At 39.0% G+C, this 19,643-nt stretch overlaps 1 protein-coding gene across 3 annotated transcripts; it reads left to right on the plus strand.

Moving 5' to 3' along the window:
* The first annotated feature begins 610 nt into the window (after positions 1-610).
* On the plus strand, positions 611-17,061 carry UPF3B (UPF3 regulator of nonsense transcripts homolog B (yeast)). 3 transcript variants are annotated; one of them, XM_018044210.1, is made up of 11 exons: positions 611-985; positions 1,833-1,939; positions 2,102-2,208; positions 5,937-6,035; positions 7,507-7,617; positions 9,066-9,109; positions 9,554-9,736; positions 10,119-10,157; positions 11,987-12,147; positions 12,482-12,776; positions 15,950-17,061. In XM_018044210.1, exons 1-11 carry the CDS (start codon positions 830-832, stop codon positions 16,097-16,099), a joined length of 1,452 nt encoding a protein of 483 aa, XP_017899699.1. In that variant the 5' UTR covers positions 611-829; the 3' UTR covers positions 16,100-17,061. The 3 variants fall into 3 exon arrangements, with proteins under 3 accessions (XP_017899699.1, XP_017899701.1, XP_017899700.1); XM_018044212.1 differs by having other exon boundaries at positions 612-890; XM_018044211.1 differs by lacking the exon at positions 10,119-10,157 and having other exon boundaries at positions 612-985.
* Positions 17,062-19,643: the final 2,582 nt, after the last annotated feature.

The following is a 19,643-nucleotide window of genomic DNA, read 5'->3' on the forward strand; positions in this document are numbered from 1 at the left end:
TTTCAGTTTGGAGATATTATAAATAATGCATAACTGGCCTTTTTAAAAGCTGGAAGGAGGTCAATCCTATCTAAAGTGAGTTGGATTTTATTTTCTCCTACCTACAGGGCATCAGTACCATGATAGATTCCTATTAACTTTTAAAAAGAGCGGTGAAAACAAATCTCACACATTTTGGTCATAATGTTCCTTTAAATGTCAGTGTTTTGTGCATTAAGTGTCTGTGAATCCTAAAAAATATAAGGAAAAAAAAATTCTAAAGGTTCTGAAAGCTCACTTTACAACCAATAATAGAAAATACAAGTCGTTCCCCTAGTGAGGTAAACTTTGGATAACATCGGTTTTATCTCTGGAAAACGAAGCCCACAGAGTGTATCTTTCGATCTGAAAAACATTAACCTTTCAAGATTAAACTTTCCATTTACTTATAAACAGGGAACCTGAAATACTACGACTTCAGAACTCAGCCAGAAGCGGGTAACCGCTTTGAATGCCGGGATTTGTAGTCCGTGAAATACTCGTCCTAACCAAGATGGCGGATATGCTAATGAGCGGCCCCGAGGGAGTCTGGGCCGCGAGGGGATTGGGCGATGCGGGGATTCCGCGGGAGGGAAGCTAAGACCAGGTGTTACAACCTTTCCAGCGAAGGAAGCCGGATGCCCTGAAGTCTCGCGAGATCCTGCCGGGGCCCAATGGAGCGTTGGGGTCGGCTTATCACTAGGAGAGCTTGTTGGGGGCGGAGCTCTGCCCTGAGCGGGCCGGGAGGCGTAGGTGCCCGGCGTAGCGGCGTTTAGGCCGAGCTACCGCGGTGAGGAGCGAAGCTGTGGCCATGAAGGAGGAGAAGGAGCACAGGCCTAAGGAGAAGCGAGTAACCCTCTTGACTCCCCCAGGTGCTACAGGCAGCGGCGGTGGGGCTTCGGGAGACAGCACCAAAGGGGAAGATAAGCAGGATCGGAACAAGGAGAAGAAAGAGGCGTTGAGCAAGGTGTCTGGCCGGCTGTTGGCCCAGGAGAGGGCGGGACGGTTCCACCACCCGAGAAAGACGGTTGGGAATGGGGCTGCCCTCTTCCTCTCCCAATCTCTTCCTGTTTCTTCACTTGAGTGAAAATCGCATCACCCTGTCTCATCCGCTCTCCCAAAATGGGGGTTCCCTTCCCGGCAGAGCCCCGGGATGGGAGTGAGGGAGGGCGGGGGGATTCCCTGACTAGAAGGGTTTAGGTCAGAGCCGTGAGATGATGATGGGAGGGGGGGCGGTAGCGAAAAGGATGAGGAATTGAGGTGGAATTATTAAACAGGAAGGTGCTATCACCAGCGGGAGTAGTACGTGATAGGAATATTAACAGGTTAGTTAAGGGAATGGGTGGGTGGCGGCTATTAATGGTCTTGGGCAAAATCGGGTACATTCTGTTCGGGGAGCAGTGAGGGAATTGGGGGTATTTCTTCGAATTTTGAATTCTTTATGCTGACTGAATAAGGACTTTATCAATCAAGAATTCCTGGCACCCACAAAAGACCAGGGTTGGTTTACAAATTTCTTACCACTACTGAAAAATGGGTGACAGAAAATGAGGCGAAAACCTAGTAAACTGTTCAGGTTAACAGAACCTGAGATTTCCTTGCTCCAGGCAGTTCTCGTTTCTGAGAGTTTTTTTTTTTTTTTTAAACTATGTTACTGTTAACGTTTGACTAATCGTTCTGAGCGTTCTGAACATTCTCTTGGGTTTTTAGAAGTGATTTCATCTTTTAAAGGCCAGCTTTCTTCAGGGACAGTGATTCAGGTATGACAGAAAATTGATTTGTACTAATTTTATTTTCCTTATTCATTTCTTAAGGTGGTAATTCGGAGATTACCGCCCACTTTGACCAAGGAGCAGCTTCAGGAACATCTTCAGCCTATGCCTGAGCATGATTATTTTGAGTTTTTTTCTAATGATACTAGGTAAAATAAGAGGGAGGGGTAAATGAAAAAGGTTTCTTCCATTCTTTTTTTTAATCCTACTCGTGATTTCTATTTGATTTTTGAGCCTTTTTAATATATGCATACTTGTAATTCAGCCAGACACCTGCAAGCACATTCACATAATTGCTTTCCTCCCTGCAGTTTGTATCCTCATATGTATGCAAGAGCATACATCAACTTTAAAAACCAAGAGGACATTATTTTGTTCAGGGATCGTTTTGATGGTTATGTATTCCTTGACAATAAAGGTGAGTCCTTTTAACTGAAGGGGAGTTTGTCATTTCTTTAAGACAATGTATCCCTGTTCTCTTGATGCCTTCATAGTGTTTCTGAAATCCTGAGTAATAAGATGAGCAACATTTAAAGAGTTTTATGCATTTGATAAGCTTATGACAGCCTTATAAATAGATAATATGAGTTTTTACAGGTATTTGTATTAACCTATTATTTCTGTAGTTTGTCAACCAAAGGAAATTGCCACTGTTTTCTCCTCCTGTGACAGTTCTTTTGCCCTGTTTTAGGTGATCCGTTGTCTTGAGTATTTACTAGTTTTAAGTGATACTGACAAGTGACTCTTTAAACTTGTATGACAAGTTTTAAATATTTACTTCTCATCTTGCTTCAAGGACCGATACTTATTTAATTCAGATCCTTTATGTCAATAGTTGCCAGTTGGAGTACTGTTTAACATTCTAAGTTGTATGTAATTAAACCACTGAGTTTGATGATTTCCCACTTCCTATCCAGGAGTTTATAGGGAAGAAAAACTTCTGCATTAACCCTCATTTTATTATTTGTTGCTTGCAACATTTAGCCAGAGAATGTCCAAGCCTCGCTACTTTTGCTACTAAGTTTGCTACTTTTCTTTTGGCTTTGCAATATTGAATGATGTGTGTTTTTGTTAGATTATATTTTTTCAATATTACTTCAGAGTTGGTAAAAAATGAAATCTTTGTCAGGGAATATGCCAGTAAAAGTTGAAGAATTGCTACTATATTTGTCCAGTTTTTATTAATCCCCCCAAACCAGCTACTTTTCTGCTCCACAAATTTATTCCAGTAGATAGCAAATGGTTTCCTGAAAATCTGAGTTGTGTTTAACTTTTTCCTCTCTTTATCCCTTACATTTAAACAAGTGATGGATTTTGTCAATTTATTGCTTTTTAATATCTTGTTCGTCTAGACTGAGGACGTTAGACTTACTGATACTTTCACATGTCCTCATCACCTAATGCTTAGACAACCACTGTCTCTAAACTTATAGAATTTTCCATTTTCTGTATAATTTAGTCTTACTTTGCCATGAAAATAATCTTTTTGAAGATAGTGACTTAAGACAGCAGTTGTGGGAAAAAAGTCCAAATTCCTTAGGTAGACAAAATGTTTTCATCACTTCAGAAAGAATCCTGTATTCATTAGCAGTCATCTCCCATTGTTTGGCCTCACTTCTAATTTTTTTTTTTTTTTTTTTTTTTGCCTATATTCCACAATTTCCTTTTACTTCGGTCTGGTTTATCTATTCCTTTTCAGGTATATCAGTTATTAAGGTAATATGATTCTGCACTCACTAGGATTTCTAAAATCTTGTTTCCTCTGTGACTGCTTTGTGATATCTAATGGTCAGTTCTAGTAATTTATCCTGGCTTATGTTTACACACCAAAGGTGTAAAGATGGTATTTTATACCTTCTATGACATTATTCTATAGTAAGGATTTGATATATTTTTCCAGTAGTCACTTAGGTTTTTAAAAAATTATTATTGAGATATAACTCACACCATAAAATTCAGTGGTTTTTAGTATATTCACAAAGGTTTATAACTATCACCACTGGGTAATTCCAGAATGTTTTCATCATTTCAAAAAGAATCCTGTATTCATTAGCAGTCATCTCCCATTCTCCTCTCCCCCAGTCCCTGGCAACGGCTAATCTACTAACTATGGATTTCCTTATTCTGAACATTTCATATGAACTAAATCATATAATATATGGCCTTTTGTGACTACCTCTTTTACTTAGCATGTTTTTAAGATTCATCCATGTTATAGTATGTATCATTATCTCATTGCTTTTTTTTTTGTTTTTTGACATTATTAAAAATTATGGTAAAATACACATAAATAAAATTTATCATCTTAACCATTTTTAAGTGTGCAGTTCAGTAGTGCTGAGTACATTCACATTGTTCTGCAACTAATCTCTAGAACTTCTTCATCTTGTAAGACTGAAACTCTGCCCATTAAACAACTCCCCATTTCTCCCTGCCCCAAGCCTCTGACAGCTAGCTGTTAATACAGTCTGCCTCTTTGAACCACTATTCTTATTAAGTTGACCATTCTAGGTGTCTCATATAAATGGAATAATAGTATTTGACTTTTAGTGACTGGCTTATTTTAATTAGCATATTGTCCTCAAGGTTAATCCATGTTATAGCATGTGTCAGAATTTCCTTTTCCATTGTATGTATATACTTCATTTTCTTTATCCTTTCATCCTTTGAGAGACATTTGGCTATTGTGAATGCTGCTGCTGGAAATGTACAAACATCTGTTCAAGTTTCTGCTTTCACTTCTTTTGAATATATACCCCAAAGTGGAATTGCCGGGTCATGTGGTAATTCTATTTTTAATTCTTTGAGGAACCACCATACTGTTTGCCATAGTGGCTGCACCATTTTATATTCCCACCAGTAATGCCTGAGGGTTCTAATTTCTCCATGTCCTTGCCAACACTTGCTATTTTCTGGGTTTTTTCCCCCCTTTAATAGTAACCATTCTGACAGGTATAAGGTGATATTGCATTGTGGTTTTGATTTGCATTTCCCCAATGATTAGTGAGGTAATATTTTAATCTCTTCACATTCTTAAGCGCACAGCATCTTTTCATTTGCTTATTGGCCATTTATATATCATCTCTGGAGAAATGCCTATTCAAGTCCTTTGAACATTTAAAAATCAGATTATTTGGGGGTTTTGTTGTTGTTGAGTTACAGTTCTTTACATATTCTGTATATTGACCCCTTATCAGATATATGATTTGGAAGTATTTTCTCCAGTTCTGTAGGCTTCCTTTTCACTCTGTTGATTGTGTCCCTAGATGCACAGAAGTTCTTAATTTTGATGCAGCACAGTTTATCTGTTTTTCACTTTTGTTGCCTGTGCTTTTGGTGTCTCCTGCTGTATTTTCTAATAACAGCTTTACTGAGACATAATGCACATGCCATAAAATTCACCCTTTTAAATAATTACAGTTCAGTGTTTTTTTAGTATATTCACAAAGTTGTGCAGCTATCAGTACAATCTAATTTTAGAACACATTCATCACACCATGTACCCATTAGTTGTTACACCCCATCTCTAGACAAGCACTAACCTGCCTTCTGTCTCTAGCCTTACTTATTGTAGAGATTTCTGGTTTTGTAAAAAAATCAATTAAGGTATAATTTTCATTTTAAAATGCATCCATTTTACATGTGCATTTGGTGACTTTTGACATATTTATACCCCTGTATAGTCAGTATTGTGATCTTGTTTTGTTTTTTGTTTGTTTGCTTTTTGGCTGTGCCATGCAGTTTGCAGGATCTTAGTTCCCCCACCAGGAATCCAGTCTGGACCCTGAAGTGAAAGTGCCAAGTATTAAGCACTGGACCACCAAGGATTCCCTTTGATATATTTTTTAAATGAAAATTAGTTTGTAGATTTTTTCCCCCCACATATCACAATATCAGAGTTTAGAGGTTGAATTTAAATGAATATTTTAATTCCCTCCCATATATTTTTGTTGTTTTTTCGGTATGAATTGGGGACTGCTTTGGTACCATGTTGATTTTAGTTGTGCCAATAAGATTTATGCCTTTTGGGAGACCCTATTCAGATCACTGTCATCAAAGGAAGCCTAGAGAGCAGGAGGTTGAGTCTCTTGTATCCATTTTTGACATTTTCTTTCTTTTAGCAAGTGTGCTATTTTTCCTAAACAGGTCAGGAATATCCTGCCATCGTAGAATTTGCACCTTTTCAAAAAGCTGCAAAAAAGAAGACTAAGAAAAGAGATACTAAAGTTGGAACTATTGATGATGGTATAGTATAGCTCTAGTTACTTAATGCGCTAATGCCATGTGTTTTTAAATTTAATCTTCGATTAATAATTGATTTACAATGTTGTGTTAAAGTGATTCAGTTATACATATATCCATTCTTTTTCAGATTCTTTTCCCATATGGATTATTACCAAATACTGAATAGAGTTCCCTGTGCTATATAGTAGGGCCATAGATTTTTAAAAGAATATATTACCTTTGTGGGAATTGAGTGGACTCCAATCTTTTAAATTAAGAAAACATATGAAATAAAGTTCATGAGAAATGTAATTCACTGATGAAAGCTTTGCTTGTTAGAATGGAGATGGGTTTCCTCTAGTTATCACTCTCTTTGGCTAATGGCTTTTCATTCCTTCACCATTAAACAATATATTGTTGACTGTTGAGTAGTAAGACAATGGAAAAAGTCAGATGTTTCAAAATACAACTCCTTAAGGCCCCTTACCATTTTTATGATTATTTATTTGACTTTTGGTTTCCATTTGTATAAAGAGGAAGAGTTATCATTGAGAACTGTGATGGAAAAATTTCTGTGCTTGAGTAACAACATAAAGTAACTGAAGTGGCCAATCCTGTTTCTAGGCTTTGAATATGCAGTTAACTGCACACATTGAACTGAAATACTGGAACTAAAAAACAAATAATTGCCATTTATGGTAAACTGGATCCAGGTTTTGAGATCTCTGTAATGTGGTTGTTGGTTAAGGACTTAGCCATAATATTTTATATCAGATTGGTATTTCAGAATCACCTAGTTTGGTTTCCATTATTATTTATTACTATAATGTGTATTTTATAAAGAAAACACAGGCAAGACTCAACACACAGCTGCTTATTGACTATATCATAGACTCAGATGTTGAAGACTAGATCAGGTGACATGCTCCACAGTGCATTCTCCACATAGAATATAATGACTCAGATGTGCTACTCCTTCTGATGTCGGAGGCATCTAGGAAAGAATTCCAGATATTACCATCACCTCTAGTGCCACATCTAGGACATCCCCCCTCATTTATTGGGTGTTTAGAACACCCAATTTTCATATTCTGAGTTTCTTTAAAGTGAGGTGTACCCATGTAGGAACTGCTTACATGCTCTACATGATACTCTCTGAGGGTCCCATAGCTATAGCTTACAGTTCTCCCATAAGTATGACTCTGGATTAATAGGAGTGGTGGTTTTTGAAAGCAAACTACTTAACATCCCTGGAGGTTGTGTTACAATGCATGGTGTCTCACTTTGCCTGACTCTGTCGGTATATCTAATAGGAGTTCTCAGAGTAAGTGACCAATAAAGCCCCAAATAGTCTATCTTATGGGTATAGTTGGGTTTATTTTCAATCTTCCATGAAGCAGAAAATTATCTTTGATAAGTAAATATCCTGGATAATATTTCTTATTTTGTTTAAAGTCTGCTATATTTTCTATTTACTTAAATAATTATTTAGATCCAGAATATAGAAAATTTTTGGAGAGCTATGCTGCAGATAATGAGAAAATGACATCTACTCCAGAGACACTGCTAGAGGAAATAGAAGCAAAAAATAGAGAACTAATAGGTAAGTGGGCAAAAGAAATTAAGCATTATGGTTTTTTCATCAGAAGACCTGTCAGACTCCCACTTCCATCATTTGCTAGCTATGTGACCATAGTAAAGGCACTAACTTCTCTGAGACTGTTCGTTCTACTATAAAGTGCAGATAATAGCTGACTCACAGGATTATAAGAATCCATCAATAAGATGGGAAATATTCTCTGACTTAATTGCATATGTGCAATTAAGTCATGTCCAACTCTTTGTGACCACATGGACTATAGCCTGCCAGGCTCCTCTGTCCATGAGATTCTCCAGGCAAGAATATTGGAGTGGGTTGCCATGCCCTCCAGGGAATCTTCCCCACCCAGGGATAGAACCTGGGTCTCTTATATCTCTTGCATTGGCAGGCGGGTTCTTTACCAGTAGAGCCACCTGGGAAGCCCCCTCTGACTTATTTAGTGCCACACAAATGTTAGTATAAAACTTTGAAGAGCTATATGGGACCTTAAGATGTTAATGAGTCTTTGAAGATCAGTTGATGTTTTCTACTAATAAGTTCATATTCGTAAAAAAAAAATTTTTGACTTGAAAATATTAAAAAAAATGACATTGGTTACTGCAGAATTGAAAACCTCTTGAGAAATTCTAGCTTGGATTTTGGTTTTGGTATTAAGTTGTCACTACTGCATCAGCTCTAAACATAAGCATAGCCTCCAACCTGCACAGGATTTCCACTCCTAGGAATTTCTCCAAAGGAAGTATGCTTTTCAAAAAGCTAGCTGTAAGATTAGATAGCATTGTTCAGAATATTGAAAAATGAATTAAATATTCTTTTAAAACTTGGTTTTTATTAATGGATGCTTCCCTGGTGGCTCAGCTGGTAAAGAATCCACCCGCAATGCGGGAGACCTGGGGTTCACCCCTGGGTTGGGAAGATCCCCTGGAGAAGGGAAAGGCTACCCACCCCAGTAATCTGGCCTGGAGAATTCCATGGACTATATAGTCCATGGGGTTGCAAAGAGTCAGACACGACTGAGCGACTTTCACTTTCATAGTATAAGCCCACCTCTGATAGTTTCCATAAAATAAATTCCCAGAAGTGGAATTATGGGGTCAAAAGTATTAGATATTTTTAGCCCCTTATCCCAGTTTCTTCCTGGTTGAACAGATTTATACTCCCATCTGTAAAACAAGAGAATGTCCTTCACACCTTATTCTCACTGACACCAGGAATTGCTCTTTTTAAAAATTGTTTTATTGTTTTAATTTAAATTTCTTAACTTTTAATATTTTAAACCTTCCCAATTTAAGTAGACTATTGTAAAACTTCTTTCCAATAAGATAGTTATGAACTTACTGTTTGAGGGGTGTAGTTTTCCCACCTCGGGTGGTTGGCAGGGAATGTCAGAAAATGGACTCCTTTCTAGGGTTTGATTAAGTATTATTAATAATCTGTTTACATTTGTGTAGCTAAAAAGACAACTCCACTTTTGAGCTTCCTGAAAAACAAGCAGGTAAACCTTTTGTTTTTCTGGTTCTCACAATACTTCTATTTCATTGGTTCGCATTCTGTAAATTTAAGAGCATTGGGATCGTACAGTAGGGATAGCTGCTTTCTCTACCACTGTTCTTTAAATATTTGGCTCTCTGACCTGCTCCTTCACTCTGGTTGTTGGACCATAGATTCACTCTGCAGAGCTAGGGATTCCTTAGCTTGTTCCAGTGGCATTCTTGATTTCCTGAAAGCCTTTGGATACTGTAGCAAGGCAGCAGTGGGAAACTGATGAGCAGGCTGTGGTCTTTTTCTCTCTCATATTCTGAATGGAGTCGGGAGGGGGTTAAGGAAGTGGAAAGTGGGAAGGAAAGATGATACAGTTAAGTGGGTGCCCACCGTACTTTCTGAACTATGTTTTTGGTGGTAATTACCTTGTCTGAAGACTGTTGATGTTTCTTTGCAGAGGATGAGAGAAGAAAAGAGAGAAGAAAGGAGGCGGCGAGAAATAGAAAGAAAAAGACAAAGAGAAGAAGAGAGGAGAAAGTGGAAAGAAGAAGAGAAACGAAAACGGAAAGATATAGAAAAGCTAAAGAAGATAGACAGAGTTCCAGAAAGGGACAAATTAAAGGATGAACCAAAGATTAAGGTATGAACATAAGTTAAACTGACTGCATGTTGCTGAAAATTGCATGTACTATATCTACTTCTTCAAATATGCATGCATCTTGTATTGGTGTAAACTATTTTAGTTTTGTTTTTGTCTTTTTTGGGAGGGAGTGAATCTTTCCTGTAATATTCATGTATTACTCTTAATTTAAGATAATTTAAAAGATTAAGTAGTTTACATGGGATTTCTTTAGTGCAGTGTTATTTATAATCATTGAAAATGTTCGATTTTGGATTATTATTCTCTCAGTTCATATATAAGGGCTTAGGGCTGGCTGGCATGAATTATGGGTTTTATTCAGCTTTTCCTTCATATTTGATACATGAAGTTGCCTCATCTGTTTGTTTTCCACTGTCTTCAGGTACACAGGTTTCTGTTACAAGCTGTGAATCAGAAAAATGTAAGGACCAAGTACATGATACAGAGCACCTAGTATCATGTCACACACACACAGGTCTTAGTTAATAAGTCCTTTTGGTGGCGGTGGTGGTAGTGTTACCTGTAGAAAATGCCCTCAGGCTGACTTGAGTCTTAAAAGCTGAACCGTTTTAAATTCCTGATTTAGAAAGAAACCCAGATGATTTCCTGATGCTCTGCTGTGTACCCAGAAGCTTCAACAATGTGCAGTGAGAGGACAGCCATGCCTTAAGAGCTCTTTCCCCTTCCTTTATACACCTCTCATACCTGGCTGCCTTGTGGGAGTTTTTGGAATATACATCCTCTCCCCTCTCACATGATTCCCCACGTTACCTTCTTGGGTCTACCTGGGAATCTGTGAGCAGCAGATTCTGATTAACACACTGCATGTAGGAAGAGGAAAACCTGTGGAAAGACTCCAGCCTAGCTGCTTCCCTTCCAGGGGCCTGGCTTGGGCAGCCCTTGCTCCAGCAAACTGCCCAGGGAAGTACTTGTACATAGTACGGCAGAGAAAGTCAGAGAAAATCTCACAGAGATGATGGCTGAGTCTCCTTTTACCTCCTCAGAATTCAGCCGGTCAAGTCGCTAGGGCACCCCGAGGCTCTCCAGGACTCATTGGTGATAAGGGGCTTGGCGGTGGCAGGGTGGGGAGGTTCTCGTCTTAATTCCTTCTATCGATCTCTGTGTCTGCCCTGCTACAAGCAACCTGACTTGCTATTTCTGTCAGCAAGGCAGAAGGTCAAGCCGGCTATGCTAGAGACGTTCGTTAATAGTCTTATTAGAATAATGAACATCTTGGCTCCTGACGAAGATGTTCATTAGAGAAATAAGAACACTTGCAATGAAACCTGCACATGTTATCCTCACTTTGCACTGGTGCCTCTATAGTGTCCACTCTGGACTCACTGTTTTCAGTGGCTGTCTGTGTGCTGAAATACTTCATGCTTAAGTCTCATGCGCGGTGCTTTGCCTTTAGCTTCATGGCTTGTATGATGCCTTCACACTGAGATGAAACTCTGTATGATGCCTTCACTCTGAGACTTGAAATTCCTAAAAATCTCTCTGAATATCCAACACTTGGGGGTGTATTCTAGAGAGATTTGTAGAAGCGGCATAATAAACTTCTGTTAACAATCTGAACTTTATAAACCACTTTTTTTAGAATTGCATTCTGTCATATATACATATGACATTGAACAGAGTTCCTATTCAGTAGAGATGGAACTTCACAGTTCTTTTGTATGAGATATTTGGATTTTTAAATCAAATGCCAAATAATTCTTGCTTTTCATCTCTAATGATAGTATGATTGTACCATCATAAGTATGTAGCTAATCTCAGACTCAAGGCAAAATTATTCCTGCAATGGATCTCTCCTTTGGTGACAAGGTATTTGTTGTTCTAATAACTGTGTAAAAATAGTCCAGCAATAATGACCTGGCTAGCATTTTAAATTTGTACCATATTTTCCTATCAAGTTATACCGACATGCTGGCTTGCTACAGAAGGCATACTTGAAAGTAAGGGTTGATCTACTCAAAGGTTGACCCATTTAAAGCCAAAGGAGTCTTGATCCTATTGCCACAAAGTGATTAAACCACTTCACTGGAGTGCATAACACTTTCACATTAATAGCACCCTTTTAGCAAATTACTGCTCTTTGTGCACTGTTTGTTCACCTGAAAGTCTGAGTACTGCAGAGATGGGGCCTTCAGTAGCCTGCATTGAAAATATTTAGTATATTGTTTTCTTTGCGAGAATCAGAAGACAATCCCATCCTTCAAAATAAACCTAAGTTTGTTCTCTTTAAAGCTGCTCAAGAAGCCAGAAAAAGGAGATGAAAAAGAATTGGACAAAAGAGAAAAGCTCAAGAAATTGGACAAAGAGAATCTGAGTGATGAAAGAGCCAGTGGGCAAAGTTGTACATTGCCCAAGCGTTCTGAGGGTGAATTTAAAGATGAAAAGCCTAAGAGGTCGGTAGTCGAGGGCTCTTGGGTACATTTGTTTTCGACCTGTTTCTGGCTGCTAGTTTTACTGCTGCATTCTGGACTTGTACCTGAATCAAGATACTGGGTTTTATGAGGGGTATGGGGATGAGGAGGACAGGTTTCAATTATTTTAGTACCTTAATCTGGTTGAATGGCTTGGGGTTTTTTTCCAAATTGCTTTTAAAAATAGTAGTTTTTTTTTTTTTTTCAATGCTGCTCCGAAAGTTCAGCCTCGTTGGAGTGGCCAAGGCAGGATCAGAGTGTTCCTTGTGATTAGAAGAGCTTCAAGGGTGCATTCTCAGATTTGTTTTTCGTGCAGACCTGAAGATGAGAGTGGCAGAGAATACAGGGAGAGGGAGCGGGATTATGATCGAGACCAAGAGCGCATCCTGCGGGAGAGAGAGAGGCTGAAGCGGCAGGAAGAAGAGCGCCGGAGGCAGAAGGAGCGCTATGAGAAAGAGAAGGCTTTCAAGAGAAAGGAAGAAGAAATGAAGAAGGAGAAAGAAACACTTCGGGATAAAGGAAAGAAGCCTGAAAGTACAGAGCCAGTAGGCAGCTCAGAAAAAACTGAAAAGAAAGAAGAAGTGGTTAAGAGAGATCGCATAAGAAACAAGGTGCTGCATTTCATTAAACTTCTTTTCATGAGGATTTTCTTTGTCTTTTCCTGCAAGTATAAAGGAGAGGGCTAGCTCATTGTTATGGAATTTTAGGGGAACTTTATCTGTATCTTTTTTCAGTCTTGGTGGGGTCCTTTTATTAAAGTTTGTGTATACTTTTCAACAGAGAAGGCAATGGCAACCTACTCCAGTACTCTTGCCTGGAGAATCCCATGGACGGAGGAGGCTGGTAGGCTGCAGTCCATGGGGTCACTATGAGTCGGATATGACTGAGCAACTTCACTTTCAGGTTTCACTTTCATGCATTGGAGAAGGAAATGGCAACCCACTCCAGTGTTCTTGCCTGGAGAATCCCAGGGACAGGGGAGCCTTGTGGGCTGCCATCTATGGGGTCACACAGAGTCAGACGCGACTGAAGCAATTTAGCAGCAGCAGCAGCAGTACTTTTCAAACATACACAAAAGTAGAGAGAACAGAGGAGTAGTAGGATGTACTTATCACCCAGCTTTGGCAATTATCACCTTGTGGCCAATTTTCTTTCTACTCTACCCCATCTTACTCCTATGGGATTATTTTCAAGCAAAACCTAGACAGATAATTTCTTCTTTAAATATGTCAGTATTAAGAGTAAAGACTTTTTTTAAAAAAAGTTTGGTCACACTGTGAGGCAAATGGGATATGAGATCTTAGTTCCCCAACCAGGGACGAAACCCATGCCCTCTACAGTGGGAGTGTGGAGCCTTAACCATTGGATTGCCAGGGTTTTTTCTTAATAAAATAACCCTAATATTATTTTTCTTAATAAAATAACCCTAATAGCATTTTCACACCAGACAGAAGAAGAATTTCTGACAATAACTCCTTAGCATCCTATCTACCCAATGTATAGATTTTCCCAATTGTCTCATTAACATCTCTTTTCATTAACATCTTTTTTATAGGCTCTAAACAAGGTCCACAAATTGTATTTGCTTGAAATGTTCCCTTAAGTCTCTTTTAATCTAAGTAATTCCTCCTCCTTTCGTTTTCTACCATTTCTTTGTTGCAGAAACCAGTTTGCCCTCTAGAGCATCTAATAGTCCAGAGTGGCTAATTATATCCCTGTGGTAACATTGAACATGTTCCTCTACCTTCTATGTTTCCTTGAAAACCAGTAGTCATTCTAGAGCAGGGTCAGAAAATTTTTTTCGTTCAAGGGCCAGATGGTAAATATTTTAGGCTTTTGTGGGCCATGTAGTCTCTGTCGAAACCAGTAAGCTTTGTAGGAAAGTAGGCATAAACAGCATGTAAAAGAATAAGCATGGCTGAGAGCCAAACTTTTTTCACAGAAAGAGGTGGGTGGCCCCCTCATCTAGAGGCCTTAATATATTCAGACCCAATTGTTGGCAAGAATACTTGATAGGTGGTGGTGTGCAGTTCCTACTGCATTGTATCAGGAAGCATACAATGTCTTGGTATCCGTTTATTGTGATGTTAAGATTGACCAGTAGTAATGGTACTATGGTTATGTGATAAGATGTTCTTGCTCTTAGGATACACAAGCTGAAATATTACCAATGAAGAATCATATGATCAATAATAATGGTATTATGGTTATGTGATAGGATGTCCTTGCTCTGAGGATACACAAGCTGATACACAAGCACTTATTCTCCAGTGGTTCTGCAAAAATAATAATGTATCTATGTATGTGTGTGCCTGCATACACACTAGAGACAGCAAAGGCATTTTTGACAAAATGTTAATCATCATGAATCTAGGAGAAGGGTATTAGGTATTCATTGTACAAGTTTGGCAACATTCCTATAGATTTAAAATTTTTTGAGATAAAAAGTTGGAAAAATGGCTGATCAATTAGCTCAGGTATTGTAAGCCTGATCCATATAAAATTTTTTATCAGCCTTTCTCCTAATGATGTTGTTTAGATTCATTATTTCATAGGGAGAGATTGGAAAATGTTGATATATATATATATATACAAATTCTGCCTTTCCTGTTGCATTTATGATCTGAAATTCTTCCACAGAGACTTGTTTTCCCTTATCAACTATTTGGTTAGTCTTGAAATTCAGTTCACACAGGAAAGGCAAAAATAGCACTTGATCCATTCCTTTTATTTACAGTATTCAGAGTAATGAGTTGGTGTCCCAGCAACTTGTAGGGGTTATCAATGAGTTTTGGTCTGCTTAGTCTTTAAATAACTTGTGGATTTAGAAATACTTGGTGAACTCCAACTTGTTATTATCAGTTATTGCCCTTGCTGACGTTTAACTTGTACTATCTTTGCGCACTGGCAGCCCCATCATCGGTTTCTCTAAATACTATGTGGCAGTCTCATCTGTTTTAATGTTTCTTCTTGTTAAAACAGGGAAATGTTTTGCTGGAATTACTCACTTGAGAATAATGCTTTAAGGCTCTTTCATATGTCAGAGAGAAAGGACAAGGAAGGCTCATGTTGTCTTTTGTTGAATTAGGAAAAAAAGGGCCTATACATTTAAGTTTTCCAGGGTCATATTGTGATAAACCAAACACATTACTTGAACTTAGAGGTACCTGGTGATGATATTGAGGCCTCTTTAGGAACCTGAGATGTAAAGTGTTACCTAGAGATTCTCAAGCTGGGTTGTCACCTTGTCAAATCTGAATTAAGAGAGAGTCATATTTGTGCTAAGTTACTAGTGTCTGAGCTCATAACTTCAGGGACTTTGCATTATTAAGAATTGGCATTCTTTATTATTGTTTTCACTCCTAAAATTTTCTTAAGTGGTGGTGCATTTTAAAATCCATTTACTGATGGGGAGGAGAGATAGACAACAACCACAGTTTCTAAATAAAAACTATTCAAGCTGATTCAGTACATCTTGAGATAGTAAAGAAAATTAGGCAGTAAACTTATCAAAATTTACTCTGGGCATATAAAATAATACTTGATAACTATTGCTTATAAATAGTTGTTTTTTATTTATAAAAATAAATAGTTGTGAAATAGTTGTTTTTCTTTGTAGGTAGGGGAAAGGAAGCAGGCAGTTTGAAGCCAAGTAACCATCAACACTTACTGTCATGTACTGTGCCCTCAAATTTTGATCTCGTGTGGGCTCTCACTGGTATATATATTCCCCTGGACATGCTTAGTAGCAGTTTTGTAACATGAGCATTTCATTTTACTTTAGGATCGCCCGGCGATGCAGCTTTACCAGCCAGGAGCTCGAAGCCGAAATCGACTCTGTCCCCCTGATGACAGCACCAAGTCCGGAGATTCAGCCATAGAAAAAAAGCAGGAAAGTGGTATTAGCCATAGAAAAGAAGGAAGCGAGGAGTGATAGGTCCAAATGGCCTTAGGTGTCCTGACTGTCTAGGCAGCCAAAGAGCACGAATTAAGCAATCCAGAAGTGCCTTCAGGGCAAAGGAATAGAGAGAGAGAGAAAGGGGGTCGCTGTGCTGGTGGGGTACACTGCAGAGGAGTATGTTTTGCGTTAAAGCAGGAACCCGATTGCAGGTTCAGATTGGAAGTACAATTTTCATTTTTTATGCAGTTGCTACAAATTTAAAGTGTCAGACAAAGCTGAGGGGGAGAGGACATGCATTGCAGTTTGCAGGCAAGAAGTATCACGAGAGGACTTACTTAGGTATGACACGAGAAGAAGATAGAAGAAGTGGCTTTAAAATCAAAAAGTTTTCTTAATCCTGGATTGAATTTTCTTAAATTTCAATGGAGCAAAGTCACTGTGAAGTCTCGTTCAGATCTAGTTATAGTCATTGTTGGTGATAACTGTTGACTTTGTGTAGTGTAGAAGCAAGAAGCATGTAATTGTAATACAAGTACAGTGAAGGATATAACACATTTTCACTTATGCAGAAATTTAAATAGTCATGTCATGTCGATATCTTATGTCCTAAAGTTTTAGGATTAGTTTGGGAACAGCTACCCACTCCAGTATTCTGGCCTGGAGAATTCCATGGACTACATAGTCCATGGGGTTGCAAAGAGTCAGACACAACTCAGTAACTTTCACTTTCAGTTTAGTTCTTTGTTTGCTTACGTGAGATTAGTGTAAAAAAAATTTTTTTAAACATCTCCTTTTGCCTTTAGTAATTTTTATATTTGTAAAGTTTAACCCTTAGTTGGTTCTTGACAATCCAGTCTTTGTTTGACTTTAGGTCTCATGAGCTGAGTGCCTACCCTCTCCAGGAAGGAAACTGCACCAATATTTGTTCCTGTTAAATAGCAACTTAGCTTGTTTTGCATTGATGTCAATAAATATCAACATCACTCAAGTATGAAGCTAAGTGTGTTTATTAACTTTACAAAATAGCTATTACTTTTGAGAAATTAAACTTTTGATACTTATCTTTTGGGAGTTTTGAAAGTGGATGAATGCTATTTGTTTCTGCCTTCACTAGCACCATGCTTTTATTTTACCCCCAAAGAAGACCAAATCATGGTTCACCGTTCTTGTTCCATGAGAACCAGAATTCGTCTGGATGACATCCTTGAGCTACTGCTTCATTTCCATCTTGCCAGCTTCTCCTACGATGGCGTCAGTTTGCGTTTACTTAATAAGTCACTGCTTTATGTTTACTCAGCTTTTAGAAACCAGAATCCCAAAAGGCAGGTAAAGAGGAAGAGACATTGAAGGTGATTGAAAGAGAATGCTCCTCAGCTGACACAAAGGAAGAGGAATTTTCAAGGAGAAGAATGTCTGGCAGTGTCCCATGCCACAGGGAGAGGAGATTAAGGAAGACAAACATGCAGTGTTCACTGGATTTGGCACTATTGAAGCATGTGTGAACTGGTGAGAAAGAAACCATGTTATAGTGAGGGGTGAGTGGCAGGTGGGAAGTGGAGACGGGGGCAGATGGACATACGGGTCTTGGAGCTCAGAGGAGAGATTTGCACTGTAGATACCAGTTTGGAATTCATCTATTTTTAGGTGATCATTGAAGCCATGGACCTGGATTTAATCACTTAGAGGGAAAGAGTAGGGAAAAAACAGAAGTAGACCTAGAGCCCAGCCTTAAAGAACTCTTAAGGATGCTAAACAGGTAAGGGAATGTATCTATAAAGACAGAAAAGGAGTAGCCAGAAAGTAGGTGAAAAACCAGAAGACCAGTATTACCTAACCCAAGAGAAAAGAATGAAGAAGGAAAGGGGAGTGGCCATCAGGGTTAGATGCTGCTGGAAGGTCAGTGTGATGCCTGAAAAAAGGCCATGGAATTCAGTGACTTAACAAATCACTGATGACTTGGAATGATAAGGAATGAAAGCCAGACTGCCCTGAGAATGGAAACAGCATAGACAGCTCTTCAGAGAAATCAAAAAAAATGGTGATAGATAAAGGGTATTGGGGAAGGATTTTTTTTTAAAATATGACAAATACTAAAGCATTTTTAGAAGCCCAAAGGAAAGATCTGAGAAGAGATGAATACCAGGGGAAGAGAGAACCAGTAGTGTAGGTTTCCTGAGAAGGCAGGTGAAAAGGGAGCCTCTTGACAGCTGAGGTTGTTGACAGTAGAGGAGTTGGCCTTCGGAGGAGCATCACCCCAAAACTATCAGTCATGAGTTGGCATCACTTGCCTTTGTACCCAGCCTGGGGCCTGTTTCCAGCCCTCATGGCTGTTTTTGTATCACTACCTCCCTCTTCTCTTCTGCTGGCCTTGCCAGTCCAACTCGTTAAACCATACTTACCTATCCCCTGTTAAATTTCCATCCATTGATGTACTCCCTTTAACAAACATTTACTAGTTCTGACTGTGTGCTAAGCCCTGGGATTCAAAGACTCAAACAAGCCCTTGTCCTTGAGGAACCATCAGCCAGTGGTGTCAAGAGACAACCAGAAATAACCAGAGCACAGTGCACCATGTGAGAAGGAGTGGGGATCTGCCCCTAGGCTGCCAAGTGTTGCTGAAGAAAATCCCTAAACCAGGCCAACTGCTGAGACTACAGGAGGGCCCTCCCTCCTGCAAAGCAACTGATGGCATTTTTGCCTTCTTCAGATACAGATTTGATTTCTTTGGAAAAAAAGACAGGATGGAGACAGTTCAGACACTGGATATCTGAATATTCATCTAGCACCTCCTGTATGTTGGCACTAAGGCCATAGTTGTGAATAAGGTCCCTGCCCTCCTGAGGCTGACAGCCTTGCAGAGTTTGCTGCTCTGGTGGAGAGAAGTGATGCTAAGGGAAAATAGGCAGGAAAAGTTCAAGGAGCGAGGGTAGTGAGAATAGGTACCTACAGGGCAGTGAAAAGGGGGTGGCCTATACATTCATGAGGCTTTCATGCCTTCAAAATCAGAAACCATATCCCCTTGCCCAGCAGGCATATACAAAGTAGTCCTGAGGCAGTCATTTAACTGATTATAAATTAAGATCTAACTTGACCTTATCTTTAGTTCCATAGGAGATTAATTAGAGTTTTGTGGCCTTTTCTGGGTATATAGAAGCTCAGTGTACATGTTTTTATGGAGTAGTCCAGAATTTACTATCTCTGGGACTGTCCTCTACACTGTAACAATGTATTATGACCATTTATATCCTTAGAAAGGAAGCAAGGAGCAGATAAGCTGCCATTTGGTGAATTCTTGGAAAGTGTATACTGACAATATATAGGATCGGCCATCCTTCAAAATCTCACAGAGTTCATTTGTTCATCTACCAAATACTGATTTCAGCTCCTACTCTGGAGACATGGGTAAATACATAACAGTTCATTGCTACTGTGGTACCTGATGTATTATCCACATTTCCAGACTTTAAGACTCTCCTGCACATCTCCAGCCCTGACTAATCCATCCCCTGGACATCATCCAAAGACCCCAAGTATCTCTGGCCGCAAACTGAACTCAGGTTCCTCCCATCCGGTTTTA

Source organism: Capra hircus, assembly GCF_001704415.2.
Source record: "Capra hircus breed San Clemente chromosome X unlocalized genomic scaffold, ASM170441v1, whole genome shotgun sequence".
NCBI classification, from domain to species: Eukaryota; Metazoa; Chordata; class Mammalia; order Artiodactyla; family Bovidae; genus Capra; species Capra hircus.